At 32.5% G+C, this 16,273-nt stretch overlaps 2 protein-coding genes across 8 annotated transcripts in view; both read right to left on the bottom strand.

The window, feature by feature from the left end:
• The window catches only part of LOC143061982 (uncharacterized), a 31,421-nt gene extending 25,776 nt beyond the window's left edge, over positions 1-5,645 (bottom strand). The window contains exons 1-2 of the mRNA XM_076233837.1: positions 5,587-5,645; positions 5,057-5,126 (exon numbers count right to left, since the gene is read on the bottom strand). Coding sequence (XP_076089952.1) covers positions 5,057-5,126; positions 5,587-5,645 — 129 coding nt within the window. The remainder of the gene's footprint in view (positions 1-5,056; positions 5,127-5,586) is intronic.
• A 1,489-nt stretch (positions 5,646-7,134) lies between these two features.
• The window catches only part of LOC143062815 (uncharacterized), a 99,542-nt gene continuing 90,403 nt past the window's right edge, over positions 7,135-16,273 (bottom strand). For all 7 annotated transcript variants that reach the window (XM_076234618.1, XM_076234620.1, XM_076234621.1 and 4 more), the window contains 4 exons: positions 13,252-13,326; positions 12,519-12,737; positions 12,006-12,123; positions 7,135-8,053 (listed from right to left, as the gene is read on the bottom strand). In XM_076234618.1, the coding sequence (XP_076090733.1) occupies positions 8,040-8,053; positions 12,006-12,123; positions 12,519-12,737; positions 13,252-13,326 (426 nt within the window). In that variant the 3' untranslated portion in view covers positions 7,135-8,039. The remainder of the gene's footprint in view (positions 8,054-12,005; positions 12,124-12,518; positions 12,738-13,251; positions 13,327-16,273) is intronic.

Raw genomic sequence — 16,273 nt, 5'->3', positions numbered from 1 at the left:
ATTTTACTTAATGGTTAGGGTAATATAGATTTTGCTGTAAGGTGATAGTTCTTTGTTGAAAATGTTCATACAAATATCAAGATGAAGAACAGCATTGAAAGCTTTATTTATGTGACATGTCAGTCATTTAGCTTTTCATGAAATTAGTGGCATTTGTGCAGTAACCATAAAGACAATCTTCTTTTTCTATCTTATTACATATTTTTTTATGATAAAATAACAACAGAAAACAAAGGAAGCAGATGGATTCATGACAAAATTGTGTTTTGGTGATGGTGATGTGTTTGTACGTCTTACTTTACTGAACATTCTTGCTCCTTACAGTTATCTCTATCTATAATGAACTTTGCCCAGTAGTTTCAGTGGAAAATGTTAGTAAAAATTTACAAATTTTATAAAAATTGTTAAAAATTGACTATAAAGGACAATAACTCCTTAGGGGGTCAATTGACCATTTCAGTCATGTTGACTTATTTGTAAATCTTACTTTACTGTACATAATTGCTGTTTAAAGTTTATCTTTATCTATAATAATATTCAAGATAATAACCCAAAACAGTTAAATTCCCTTAAAATTACTAATTTAGGGGCAGCAACCCACAACCGGTTGTCCGATTTATCTGAAAATTTCAGGGCAGATAGATTAACAATTTACACCATGTCAGATTTGCTCTAAATGCTTTGGTTTTTGAGTTATAACCCAAAAACTGCATTTTACCCCTATGTTCTATTTTTAGACGTGGCAGCCATCTTGGTTGGTAGGCCGAGTCACCGGACACATTTTTTAAACTAGATACCCCAAAGATGATTGTGGCCAAGTTTGAATTAATTTGGCCCAGTAGTTTCAGAGAAGAAGATTTTTGTAAAAGATAACTAAGATTTACGAAACATGGGTTAAAAATTGACTATAAAGGGCAATAACTCCTAAAGGGGTCAACTGACCGTTTCGGTCTTGTTGACTTATTTGTAAATCTTACTTTGCTGAACATTATTGCTGTTTACAGTTTATCTCTATCTATAATAATGTTCTAGATAATAACCAAAAACAGCAAAATTTCCTTAAAATTACCAATTCAGGGGCAGCAACCCAACAACAGGTTGTCCGATTCTTTCAGGGCAGATAGATCTTGAACTGATAAACAATTTCACACCGTGTCAGATTTGCTCTAAATGCTTTGGTTTTTGAGTAATAAGCCAAAAACTGCATTTTACCCCTATGTTCTATTTTTAGACGTGGCGGCCATCTTGGTTAGTTGGTCGTGTCATCGACACAATTTTTAAACTAGATACCCCAATAATGATTGTGGCCAACTTTGGTTTAATTTGGCGGAGTAGTTTCAGAGAAGAAGATTTTTGTAAAAGATTTCTAAGATTTACGAAACATGGGTTAAAAATTGACTATAAAGGGCCATTACTCCTAAAGGGGTCAACTGACCTTTTCGGTCATGTTGACTTATTTGTAAATCTTACTTTGCTGAACATTATTGCTGTTTACAGTTTATCTCTATCTATAATAATGTTTAAGATAATAACCAAAAACAGCAAAATTTCCTTAAAATTACCAATTCAGTGCAGCAACCCAACAACAGGTTGTCCGATTCATCTGAAAATTTCAGGGCAGATAGATCTTGACCTGATAAACAATTTTACCCCTGTCAGCTTTGCTCTAAATGCTTTGGTTTTTGAGTAATAAGCCAAAAACTGCATTTTACCCCTATGTTCTATTTTTAGACGTGGCGGCCATCTTGGTTAGTTGGTCGTGTCACCGGACACAATTTTTAAACTAGATACCCCAATGATGATTGTGGCCAAGTTTGGTTTAATTTGGCGGAGTAGTTTCAGAGAAGAAGATTTTTGTAAAAGATTACTAAGATTTATGAAACATGGGTTAAAAATTGACTATAAAGGGCAATAACTCCTAAAGGGGTCAACTGACCTTTTCGGTCACTGGACTTATTTGTAAATCTTACTTTGCTGAACATTATTGCTGTTTACAGTTTATCTCTATATATAATAATGTTCTAGATAATAACCAAAAACAGCAAAATTTCCTTAAAATTACCAATTCAGTGGCAGCAACCCAACAACAGGTTGTCCGATTCATCTGAAAATTTCAGGGCAGATAGATCTTGACCTGATAAACAATTTTACTCTATGTCAGATTAGCTCTAAATGCTTTGGTTTTTGAGTAATAAGCCAAAAACTGCATTTTACCCCTGTTCTATTTTTAGACGTGGCGGCGATCTTGGTTAGTTGGCCGGGTCACCGGATACTGTGGATTCATTTATTTTCGTGGGTATCAATTTTCGTGGATAGAGAAAAAAAGACGTTTCGTGGTATACGTAAATTCGTGGATCGCTGATTACAAAAAAAATAAAATAAGATACGTAATTCGTGGATTTCTTTTTGATTTAAGAGATCATATAACCTCATTGGTTTGATCAATAATAAAACAAACAAAAAAAAAAGGAATTCATTGAAAAAGTTTTGAACTGTCAAAACCCTCGCTTGGTCATTTTAGGTTAAAGTGTTCATTGAAAATTACAATAATGGACAAAGACAACTAATTATTTGTTTGTTTTACAATTTATAAATGCTTGTCGGAATTATATAGGACAATCAAAACTTTATAATTGAAAGCTCATTTCCCTAATCACGATATAATAAACAGTCATATAAGTAAAAGGTGTGAAAATAAATGTTCCTGTCATAAACAATATTACCTAGGGGCAATATCCCCGTATTTAATCCTATTGATTTTCAAACACTAGTAAACTTAACTATGACACAGTAATTAACAACTTGCAGTTATTTTCCATGAACAGTTTTAAAAGTAAATTATTACTGATATTCGATATATTTATTATTGATTTGATTAAAATACTTGTATCTTCTTTCAATAAAAAACACGTGTTACGTTACAATGTTTATCGCTATTCAACACTATACTAGAACTGCATAACATAACCATGATAACCGGAAATAAACATCCGACTCCATAAACATTTATCGGGATTATTCTTCGTTGAATTCTTAAATTCGTGGTTCGCTGTGACCCACGAAACCCACGAAAATTGGTATACCACGAATAAAAATGAATCCACAGTACATTTTTTAAACTAAATACCCCAATGATAATGTGGCCAAGTTTGCTTTAATTGACCGAGTAGTTTCAGAGGAGAAGATTTTTGTAAAATTTAACGACGCAGGATGACGACGGACGCCGGACACCAAGTGATGGGAAAAGCTCAGTGAGCTAAAAATTTGACCGAGTAGTTTCAGAGGAGAAGATTTTTGTAAAATTGAGCTAACAAGAATGTGTCCACAGTACACGGATGCCCCACTCACACTATCATTTTCTATGTTTAAAGGACTGTGAAATTGGAATAAATTCTCTAATTTGGCATTAAAATTAGAATGATCTTATCAAAGGGAACATGTATACTAAGTTTCAAGTTGATTGGACTTCTACTTTATCAAAAACTACCTTGACCAAAAACTTTAACCTGAAATTTGCACTATCATTTTCTATGTTCAGTGAACCGTAAAATTGGGGTCAAAACTCTAATTTGGCATTTAAATTAGAAAGATCATATCATAGGGCACATGTATACTAAGTTTCAAGTTGATTGGACTTCAACTTCATCAAAAACTACCTTGACCAAAAACTTTAACCTGAAGCCAAAAACCTTTAACCTGAAATTTGCACTATCATTTTCTATGTTCAGTGAACCGTAAAATTGGGGTCAAAACTCTAATTTGGCATTTACATTAGAAAGATCATATCATAGGGCACATGTATACTAAGTTTCAAGTTGATTGGACTTCAACTTCATCAAAAACTACCTTGACCAAAAACTTTAACCTGAAGCGGGACAGACGGACGGACGAACGAACAGACGGACGGACGAACAGACAGACGGACGGACGAACAGACAGACGGACGGACGCACAGACCAGAAAACATAATGCCCCTACTACTATCGTAGACGGGGCATAAAAATGAAGAACATTAACAAGGGCTTTCAAAGGCCAGTCTTTACTAGGAAAAATCCCTATTCCCTATGAGTAAAAAAGTATTAGTGTACAACAATTTCTTTGACAAGGTTCCAGTGGCACTTAAACATATGGCAGAGTTGAACTTGTTTAATGAGCAGTCAGCATCAAGAGTCTGTAGCTTCTTTCCCCAAGGGAGGAAATAGGCTTAGTATTTAGTTAGAAAGTGGTTCACAACATGGCATAGTTACCATGAGAGTGATGCATGCTCTTGAAATTTCTCAATAGAAACATTTTATCTTTTTCATTACTGCAAATTATTATAGGAATGATTGCATACACGCCAACTTATAATTAGACCAGAATTGAATGAAGTTCTAATATCTGAATTGTATTCGATTTTCTTGAGAACCAATGGCAAGGTTTACATTGTAGTGTTGTGTCGTTGTTCTCCTCTTATATTTAATGCGTTTCCCTCAGTTTTAGTTTGTTACCCCGATTTTGTTTTTTGTCCATGGATTTATGAGTTTGAACAGCGGTATACTACTGTTGCCTTTATTATTCACATGCAGTATGCCTACCAAACTATCAATGGATCATAAGCTTCATTCACTTTTATTTGTTCTGTAAATCAGTGATTTCAGGATAAAACAAATAATTGCTCTTTTACTTTTAAAGCATTACAGTAAACAGACTAAATGTCAAGTGCATCAAATCATCAGAAAGACTTGTTTATATTTGGACCTTTTTCTATGAAGATACCTCTCACTAAATAATTAAAAATTTGGTAATTATGTTGAATGGCATCAATCCCATTTATCCTAACACATTTTTGTCAACATAATGGAATTTATGCAACTGTTCTACAAGTGAGAGATTCAGCTAGCTTTAAAAACAGATTTTATCCACCATTTTATACTTAAGGAAATGGCTGTACCAAGTCAGGAATGTGACAGATGTTCTCCATAAGATAGAAGTGTTGGAGCGTTTGATTTTGCGATTTTATAAACGACTTTTCGTTTTGATTTTCACTTCGAGTTTGGTATTTTTGTTATTTTACTCCCCCCATCAAACTTGAAATAAATGATACAACGGATAAAGGTAAGTCTGCCTCTAATCTTGACTTGCAACTATAAATTAACAATGAGGTTCAGTTGAGTACAAAACTTTACGACATGAAATTGAGAATTGTAATGGGGAATGTGTCAAAGAGACAACATCCCAACAAGAGAGTAGAAACAAGAATGTGTCCCAAGTACACGGATGCCCCATCCGCACTATCATTTTCTATGTCATTGGACCATGAAAATGGGTGTAAAATCTCTAATTTGGCATTAAAATTAGAAAGATCATATCATAAGGATCATGTGTAATAAGTTTCAAGTTGATTGGACTTCAACTTCATCAAAAACTACCTTGACCAAAAACTTTAACCTGAAGTGGGACGAACGGACGGACGAAGGAACGAACAGACGGACGAACGGACGCAGAGACCAGAAAACATAATGCCCATAAATGAATCCACAACCCTGTCCTCTTTTCCATGTATGTGACCTACCAAGTAAGATCCATCATCGTAGTTATACTTACATGAGCAACACCACAGCTGCAACATATGGAGCAGGATTTGCTTCTCTTTCCTGTTTCATACCTGCCAACTTTTCAAAATGCCCATGGGGGTTTTGTGTGCAAGATGGCTGTCATAGTCCTAAAAAACCTTCAAGGAGGCCTTCAAATACATTTAAATGTTGTTTTTTAGCTTCTTCATACTTTTATTAGCCTCATGTCATTGTGATATTAGTTGTTTTGTTTAAAATTGTGGACAAAATTGCTCATTCAAAATTTCAATTTGGGAGCCTCAATGGGGGAAATCCCCCTCAAATAGTGACAGTTGGCAGGTATGCTGTTTTAATATTCCTATGGTATCTATAACCTTTTTTTTTATGCTGTCCTCCCTAGCTGTTTGTATTCTGTATGTCTGGCATTACAGTCAAGACAATAAAACGAGGTCATCCATTCACCCAATAGAATTGATCTAGATCTTATACGATTCTTATACTACCAGCAAATGTGACTTTACTGGCTTACATTGAAAACTTAAGGTTGATCATTGATCCTTAAACAATCTATGAATATCACATGTTAAGACTGTATACATTGCAATGTTTCAATATACCAAATATAATTGTTCTACTCATAAATGAGAAAATCATGTTAAAAAAGCACATTTTCTATGCATTTCCTAAATTATGGAAATGTAGTCAATGACAACGGATATATCAAACCAACATTCCATCTGAAAGCTTTTTTCTTAGGGAACCAGAACAAAGTGTGAACAAATTATAAAATCAAATGAAGCAAACTTGAATTAAATGAGACGATCTTAGTTGATGAACAAAAAATCTTCAAACAATTTCTAAATCCAAAGAAAACCTGCCTTCTTTGAAAAAAAAAACAATAGGTAATAAACATCCCTATAAAGAAACTTTAATCATTATAAGTCGAACTCATGAATTCACAGATGGAAAGCAGTACAATGGATGACAATAAGTCACGACTTGAAATTTAGGTCAATTTTTGTATGATCAGCTCACTGACATGTGTATCAGGTTTTGGATTTTCAAAGACAGGAATGGTTGAAATGTGCATCACTTGCTTTTTTGTAACATTTAATATTGAAAAAAGAAATGGGGAATGTGTCAAAAAGACAACAACCCAACCATAGAGCAGAATTGGTTTGTTTTTATAGTGATTAATGATAACACAATTTTGACATTTTTACCTATCATGTCTGTATGTTTTGTTCTCACATCATTGTAAAAATTTGATGTGACTTTCATACAAGTGAGATGTTTAGCTAGCTTTAAAACCAGGTTCAATGCACCATTTTCTACATAAGAAAATGCCTATACCAAGTCAGGACTATGACAGTTATTATCCATTCATTTGATATGTTTCAGCTTTTAATTTTGCGATTTGATTAGGGTCTTTCCTTTTTGAATTTTCCTCAGAGTTCAATATTTTTGTGATTTTACTTTTTGCAGTAAAGTTCATTCCATTTATCTAATTGAAATTATATAATCATTGAGGGGCTATTTAGTAACTTGTTGGTAAAAAAAAACAAAATAATTTTGTACATTACATATAATAAATATTTATTTAGAATGCTCGAAATCTTGTGTACGTTTGGCACTAACACTAAACAAATAGATAAATCATCAATTATTTCATTATTGAATACATAAGCATGTTACAATTATTACATTCTAAAAGTCCAACTGTGTTGAAAAGGTTTATTTCATTAAATCTAAAATGATATCCATATCATTTGAAATAGTAATCTCTGTAGAGTTTTTGTTTTTCTAAAATAGATATCCTTTTCTAAATTATCCATATAGGTTAAAGAAAATTTAGGTAAAAAATTGAAAACAGGAAGTACATGATTGAAGATTTATAAATCAAATCGTTATTCAAAAATACTTTAGTTTAAAATGTGTAAACATTCAATAATTAAAATGCATTATAAATTCAAACATCCATGCTATGTATGGAAATATATCTAAATAAATAAATACATTCTCAGAACTTATAAGTCACTATGCAATGAGAATAATACTGTTTTATGATTTTTGTATTGATGTTTAAATTTTATTTACATTGCATAAAACTGCTATGATAACTAAAGAAAGTTTTTATCTAAAAAAATGTGGTATAATTAAACATAGAAAATTCTGGACGGAATATTTTCAGTGTTAAAAGTTTATATAAAATGACAAAGACATTCTAAAAGAAAACATGTAAATTTTCTAGAAATATAAATATAAAAGAATAAATAAATATCACAGAAACTTTTCACGAAATGTTGCAAAACCAGCATTTAATAATGTCTTGCAACCATTGCTATGGATAAATGCTGAGAGGAACGAAATCAAATGCACTTTCATCATAACTTTGGAACGTCTGCTGCCTATCTCTACCACTGACCATAAAAATCATTGCTGTCAGCTATCACCACGAAAATGTTTTTTGTTCCCATATAAACTTCATGCTGTTAATACTAAAAATAAAAAATAATATTTTGGAAGTTATTGAGATATAAAAGAAGTGAAAGATGTGTAAATATCAAGTCAAAATCTTGCTATAAAGTAGAACATTTCTTTGATAAAGAAAAAGGAAAAAGTATAAAAAGCCTTAAAAAAAAAACAAATGGAAAATTTTAAACATATATATTACTTTAAACAAGAGTGCACACACTGAAATGTCTCGCCTTCTTTACTAATCGTTGATATTATGTTGATAGTCCTAAGTATGAAGCTTGATTAAAACTGTCACATAAACTTAACATTAACCAAGATAGCTAAACAAAGACCAATGAACCATGAAAATGAGGTCAAGGTCAGATGAACCATGCCAGGCAGACATGTACAGCTAACAAAGCTTCCATACAACAAATATAGATGACCTATTACTTATAGTTTAAGAAAAATAGACCAAAACACAAAAACTTTACACTGTGCAATGAACGGTCCAATTGAGGTCATGGTCAAATAAAACCTGCGGGACTGACATATAGATCATAATATATTTCCATACACCAAATATAGTTGACCTTTGGCATATAATATTAGATAAAAAGACCAAAACTTAAAAACTTAACTTTGACCACTGAACCATGAAAATGAGGTCAAGGTCAGATGACATCTGCCCGCTAGACATGTACACCTTACAACCATTCCATACAACAAATATAGTAGACCTATTGCATAAAGTATGAGAAAAACAGACCAAAACACAAAAACTTAACTATAACCACTGAACCATGAAAATGAGGTCAAGGTCAGATGACACCTGCCAGTTGGACATGTACACCTTCCAGTCCTTCCATACACCAAATATACTAGCCCTATTACTTATAGTATCTGAGATATGGATTTGACCACCAAAACTTAACCTTGTTTACTGATCCATGAAATGAGGTCAAGGTCAAGTGAAAACTGTCTGACGGGCATGAGGACCTTGCAAGGTACGCACATACCAAATATAGTTATCCTATTACTTCTAATAAGAGAGAATTTAACATTACAAAAATTTTGAACTTTTTTTTCAAGTGGTCACTGAACCATGAAAATGAGGTCAAGGACATTGGACATGTGACTGACGGAAACTTCATTACATGCGGCATCTATATACAAAGTATGAAGCAGCCAGGTCTTTCACCTTCTAAAATATAAACCATTTAAGAAGTTAGCTAACGCCGCCGCCGCCGGATCACTATCCCTATGTCAAGCTTTCTGGAACAAAAGTTGCAGGCTCGACAAAAAATCAATTAATAAAACGGAAAGATTATGCAGATAAAGATTGGGTTTTGTTTTCTTTTCCTGTTTTAAGGATGAACTTAGGTGAGGTTTTGGAATTTGTGTTAGATGTTCGGACTCCTTGGTTTTTTTCCTTACAATATAATGTAAAATATTTTGCCCCATAACACCCATTTATCTTTTCATATAAGACTTAATAGCTGATAAAAGGTCATTTGCCAATATTTAAGCAGATTCTTGATTTTTTTTTCTTTCGACTTGAGACCTAAATAATACCAATGCATATATAAGGTAAAAGTCCGAGTCAGTCTTATTTTAAATATCAAATAACTTGAAAAAGAGTTCCATGACCTATCAATATTTTCAGCTTATTTTGTACATTAACTAATGCTCTTCCTACTTAAAGTCTTGATTTTTTGAATTTCACCTAAGTACATCCTTAAGGTGGCTCGTGGGTACAAAAATTTCAGCAAAAAATTGAACCTTTATTTTTTCATTACAAATTTTATTTATTACACTATTAGTTATTACTTTATGATATGGTAAAATTTAAGCGATTTCTGTAATTAGGTTATTTTTTTATTTCGATATTACCTCTAGGGACCGGTCAAAATTTATCGTCACATAGGACCGGTGCAAAAAATAAAAACATTTAATAAAAGTTACAACCCTATCGCTTTCTGACTGAAAAAAAAATGATGTCCTATGCCAACTTAGTAATAAAAAAGTTGGTGTCCTATCCTACTTTTCCAATGTATTGTAAATAAAAGTATACTTAATAGAGGCATTTAACATATGTTGTCTTTATAATATGATCAAAAGCAACAGTTTCATGTTTTATTTTGTTGATTCACATACAATTACAGGCATGGCATTATCATAAATTATACTATGAATATAGCATTGAAAAAAACAAAGACATTGCATAATGCAATCAAACCACAAATAGGTGTTTGTTAAACTGAAAAATTAATGAAGCTGCATGTATCTTATAGAATTTTATCAAAACCTTTAACTATTAATTATAAAAACAAGTTCCAGGAGAAACATGAAACTCAATAGCATTTGGTTGAACTCTCTATATATATTTTAACCTGAAGACCCATAGGTTGCCTTGGAATGTGTTTTTTATTAGGAATGGTAATAATTGCTTTAACATTTTCCCACTTACAGAAAATGTACCTGATGTGACCCCCGAATTTTTGCTACTTTGTTGGATGATGTAATGTACATGATGTACATGATGTATGTTTGTTGCACTTCACAATATAAGTGAAATTAAATTTTACAGCAAAACAACAAAAAACTAAATGACATTGGATTCAGTAAGCTTGATATATATCTAAGATAGCTGCATAGTTTGAGTTGAATTTAAAAAGTTATAAAAAAAATTAAAGTGTACTATCTCTATTTTGTTCGAACTGCAAATTCTAGCTTTTTTGACCTAGATTAATTTAATTCTTGAATTTGACAGCAATACAACAAAAAACAAAATGACCTGGGATTTAGTAAGCTTAATATATATCTAAGATAGCTGCATAGTTTGATGAAAATCCAAGTTGATTTGAAAAAGTTATTAAAAAAATTAAAGTGTACTATCTCTATTTTGTCCGAATTGCAAATCCTAGCTTTTTTTACCAAGATTACTTTAATTCTTAAATTTTATAACAATACAACAAAAAAACTAAATGAAATGGGATTCAGTAAGCTTGATATATATCTAAGATAGCTGCACAGTTTGATGAAAATCCAAGTTGATTTGAAAAAGTTATAAAAAAAATTAAAGTGTACTATCTCTATTTTGTCCGAATTGCAAATCCTAGCTTTTTTAAACCAAGATTACTTTAATTCTTAAATTTTACAGCAATACAACAAAAAACAAAATGACCTGGGATTTAGTAAGCTTAATATATATCTAAGATAGCTGCATAGTTTGATGAAAATCCAAGTTGATTTGAAAAAAATATTAAAAAAATTAAAGTGTACCATCTCTATTTTGTCCGAATTGCAAATCCTAGCTTTTTTTACCAAGATTACTTTAATTCTTAAATTTTACAGCAATACAACAAAAAACTAAATGAAATGGGATTCAGTAAGCTTGATATATATCTAAGATAACTGCATAGTTTGATGAAAATCCAAGTTGATTTGAAAAAGTTATAAAAAAAATTAAAGATGCCTATCTGAATTTTTATATAATAATTTTTATTTTTACATATTGTATATTATACTTGTTATTTTAAGTTTTGTTATAAATGTATTAAAAATTATTTCAAAGTAATCGTTTGAAAAAAAACTTGTGTCCTATGGATATTATCTGTGAAAAAAGTGATGTCCCAACAAAAGCGATTCCGGAAAAAAGTATCTGTCCTACTGCACTTTGCACCGGTCCTATGTGTAGATAAATTTTGACCGGTCCCCTATTTCTCCTATTAGTTCAACAGAAAAAAAGGACATTAACAAAAATGCAAGCTTCTTCCGGAGGCAGATTGTAAGCTTAAATGAACGGTGACCCCATTTTTTTATTTCATTTTTCTTTTAAGTATATGATAAAGTTCATTTATAAAAAAATATAGCGAAATCCTATATTAGAAAAAAAATTTGATTTATACCCAGGAGCCCCCTGAAGTGAAAAGATATGCATTATAAGTACTATTTACTGAATTTAAAAAGAAGACGAATTAAACAACTTACGTTCTCTGTCAGGAAATAATGGACTAGATGCACGATCTGTTGACCTCGACCTTGATCTATGTCTCTGTGCTGAATAACTACGTTGTGACTGGCCAGGACTTGGCGACCTATTTCTATCCTACAATTTTAATTGAGTACATTTAGAACACAAATAAGATTTATAAATACAATTCTATTTGGGTTAATGTAAGTGTGCATTTCAAATGTATAGGGGGGAAACATATGAATCAAAGATGTCAGCTGACAAATACAAGATGGACCATCACAACTCACAGTAAATTTGCATATTCATGACATTTAAAAATAAACATTAATTATTCTAATGAAATCATAAGCTTAATCACTTACGCATAAAGTGAAGGTAAGGAACAAATGAAATCTGTCAAAAAAATTTATCACTGGCAATTATTTTTTTAGTTAACTATTCGTGAATAGCTTAGAAACAGAAATTTTCAAAAACATTGAATAAATGTTAGATGACAGTTGACATTTTTCAAATTTAGTGAGACTTACAAGTATCATTGCTGTATCTAGTACAGATTTGCCTGGTGATGATGACCTTGTCCTTGTTCTAGTAGATCGTCGTTGGTCATCTGAAGAGTCACCTGTATTTACTAAAACCTCTTGTAAAGTATTAAGTTTGTCTCTCAGACTTTCTATCGTTCCTTCTGACTGTAACCTAGCTGTTTCCATGGCATCGGCATGTCGTTTCATTTGCTGCTGAAGCTGATACTGCAAAAATAAATACTATTTGTTAAATAACGAAATTTTAAATACAATTGTCAACATAGCAAAAACCATTACTTATTACTTAAATTTAATACAGAAACCATGGAAAAGACCAAATAATTGACAGATGTTTAAAAATGGTAAAATAACAAAACTACTGTTTTCAAGACAAATTCATAACAAAGTCTTTTATCAAATGACAAAATCAAAAGCTCAAACACCTTAAACGAATGGAAAACAAACGTCATATTACTGACTCTGTACTGGCATTTCCTTATGAAGAAAAACGGTGGATTAAACCTGGTTTTATAGCTAACCAAACCTCTCAATTGTACGACAGTCTCATTGAATTCCATTATATTGAAAGCAACGTGTTAGCAAAACAAGAAGAACCATTGGTGGCCTTCAGATGTTTTCTGCTGTTTGGTCCAGTTGTTGTTTCTTTGACACATTCCCTATTTCCATTCTCAATTTTATGTAATACATTGTAGCTAAAATTATCAAAAATGATACATACCCTTAAATAATCTTGTTCTTCAGTTAGTTTTCCTCTTAGATCTGTTTGAATATTCTCTTTATTTTCAGAAATGACCTAAAACAATAAAGTTCCTTACTAATAATATGTCAATACTCATCTAAGATACCAGGCTTATAATTTGGTCAAATGTGCTTTTCATCTTCGTAAGATTTATCAGTGGTGCTAAATAAAAAGAGCCAAATCTAATACTTATATCATTTTACTATGTTCTTCAACATGAACAGATGAAACTGATAAACTTATTTCTTAACTCTCAATGTTTTTATTAGCATAGGGTAAGTAAAGCTATGGGTAAATGAGAAGTTTTAAATATACTTATAATATAAATCTGTATAATCTATAATGTTAAATGTCTACTAATGGTAATATCTTTTTCAAGGTTTAAAACTGTTAGTGGAGTGACAAATCACGAAAAAGGTGCTTATTTTACGAGTTTAATGGACCGGCATACCTGCAGGCTGAAAATTATATTTTTGCAAAGCTAATACATTAATCTAACTTTTTTGCCCGGTCGTAGACATTTCGTACGGTGCAATTTTTTTTGAGAGTGAAAAGAAAACGAATTTTCGATTTTAACTTGAAATGCATTCCAAAAACATTTTTTAACATGATTTCATTTTTTATAATCCACAAACTCTTAATTTTGGATTTTATTAAGAGAGTAACTACACATGTATAATATAAAATGAAAATTTGTTCTATTGAACCTTATTTTTAACTTTTTTATCCCCTTTGAAAAATGCATACTCTTTTTTTATTTGAACGGAGAGGTTACAAAACTTGTAATTCATAATTTATCGATACATTACAAAGTTGTTTATGTGAAAAGTAATAAACCTTCATTTTCTAAACTTATGAGACCAACTTCAGCTCATTCGGATGAGTATATCTATATTTTTAGAAATTTATAAACATTGCTATCGACAAGCCAAAAGAACGCTATGGCCCCCCACGATATGCAGATGCTTATGACAAGATTGTGTCGAGCTTTATTGATTCAAGACTAGATGTTGCTGACATGTCTTGGGTATTCCTTCGAATACTGTCGAGACGCAGCATTGATCCTATTCCTATTTCTGTAGAAAGTAATGAACAAATTGTCCCATTTCTACAAAAGATTATCTGAATCAAAATATGAATTTACGTTTGTAGGCTATGCTCCGGTCATTGACGCCAAACCTAGCAACATGGCAACAGTATATACCACCATGAAACAATGTTTAGATATGTTTAGATATGTCAAATCGTGCTGGTCAACAATACGCTGTACAAACTTTTGATCAGCAATTATATGCTGTCGCCCAACAGGTGAAATGGTATATGCCGGATGTTTTTCACTCCCATATAATAAGACTCGGTGGGTTTCACGGGCTTTCCTGTTTTATAGCAACAGTTGGTAAGTTATGGGCATCAGCTGGGCTCTCTGACTTACTTGTAGACTCTGGAATTTATGCTTCAAATACAGTTGATCAAATGCTTGTTGGTAAACGGTTTAATCGTGGTGTTCGAGGATTAACATTGGCCTATGAGGCTCTTATGGTTCTTTTGTTTAAGGCATTTTTTAATTGGTGTAGAGATGAAAACCGTATGAAAACGATTCAACCAAATGTGTGAAAGGTGTTCCTTGACTGTCATAACTCATTTGCTGTCCCCAGCACACCACAAAGCACTGAAGATATTGACGAGTTCTTCAATGTTTTTGAAGAACATATTTTACCTTTGTTTGAAGAATTCAGAACACATTATTGTAGTATATCACCAACCTTTGCATTTTGGGATATGTTTCTTCGTGCAGTTGAAATATTGTTACAGAATATAAGAGCTGAACGGGATGGTTTGTGGCTTTTACATTTGAAATCAGTATCTGCAATGTTGCCATACTTCTTCATAACTAACCGGACAAACTATGCTAGGTGGACTCCAGCCTACGTTTTGGATATGTTGAATTTACCACAAACGGTTAAGTTCTCCTTTTTGTCAGGTGAGTTTGCAGTCCGACAAAAGCCTGGAACCTTTAATGGTATCTGGAGTGACATGGCCACAGAAAAAACTATCATTAAAGATTCCAAAGGTTGTGGCGGCATTGTAGGATTGACAAGAAAAAAACCAGCATTACTTCGATGGATGCTTACAAGTCATATTCTTGCGCATTTCAGTGCTGAAATGAGAGCAAGATCTGGATTATCGACCGACACAGAAGGTGAGCACGAAGAAAACAAACCAACAGCAATGAATCGCGACGAACAAAATGTGTCTGATTTGGTTAGTTATGTGCATTCAAACATTTTCTTCTAAAATCTCTTGAACGTGGCAACCAAATGGTCAAGTCTTTTGTCTAAGGGTGCTTTAATGAAGGTGAAAACCGTGTTTTCTACAGTCCTATTTCAAGGTCTCCACTGAAGACATTTGAGGATATGACTAAGACTTCAAAACTCAAATGTAAAACAGGTGACTTTGTGAAAGCCCATATAAACCCAGAGGTGATATTTCGTCGCGCTTTAGCCCTGGCTAATGTTCGAGAAGATGTTACAGTAGACAAGATCTTGGCATATCCTATTGGTTCAATACCTTCAGCACTTTTCCACGATGATGGTACCATGCGTAAGTGTTGCAAATCAGATATAATTCACCTACTTGAAGAGGAAATCTGCTCTTCCTTCAACCTTCCAAGTTATGACACAGCAAATACAGTTTTGATACGTGATGGTATGGGAATTATTCAATGTATGGATGTCAAGAAATGCAACACATTTGGTGATCTGCTACGAAACTATGTAACAATGCTTCCTACGTGTTTTTTAAATGCTGGAACAGTGGTCGATGTTTTTGATCGCTACGATGTAAAACATTCAATCAAAGTAGCGGAAAGATTGCGTCGAACCTTGTCATTTGGAGCTCAAAAGGTTTATCAGGTTATTGAAGGAAGAGCAATTCCGGACTGGAAAAAGTTCCTTTGCAATCCAGAAATTAAACAGTCACTTATCAGATTACTTGGTGAGTA

The sequence above is a fragment of the Mytilus galloprovincialis genome, chromosome 2, assembly GCF_965363235.1.
Source record: "Mytilus galloprovincialis chromosome 2, xbMytGall1.hap1.1, whole genome shotgun sequence".
Classification (NCBI taxonomy): domain Eukaryota; kingdom Metazoa; phylum Mollusca; class Bivalvia; order Mytilida; family Mytilidae; genus Mytilus; species Mytilus galloprovincialis.
The sequence above is the reverse complement of the archived record's forward strand: the minus strand, read 5'-3'. Positions and strand labels throughout refer to the sequence as shown.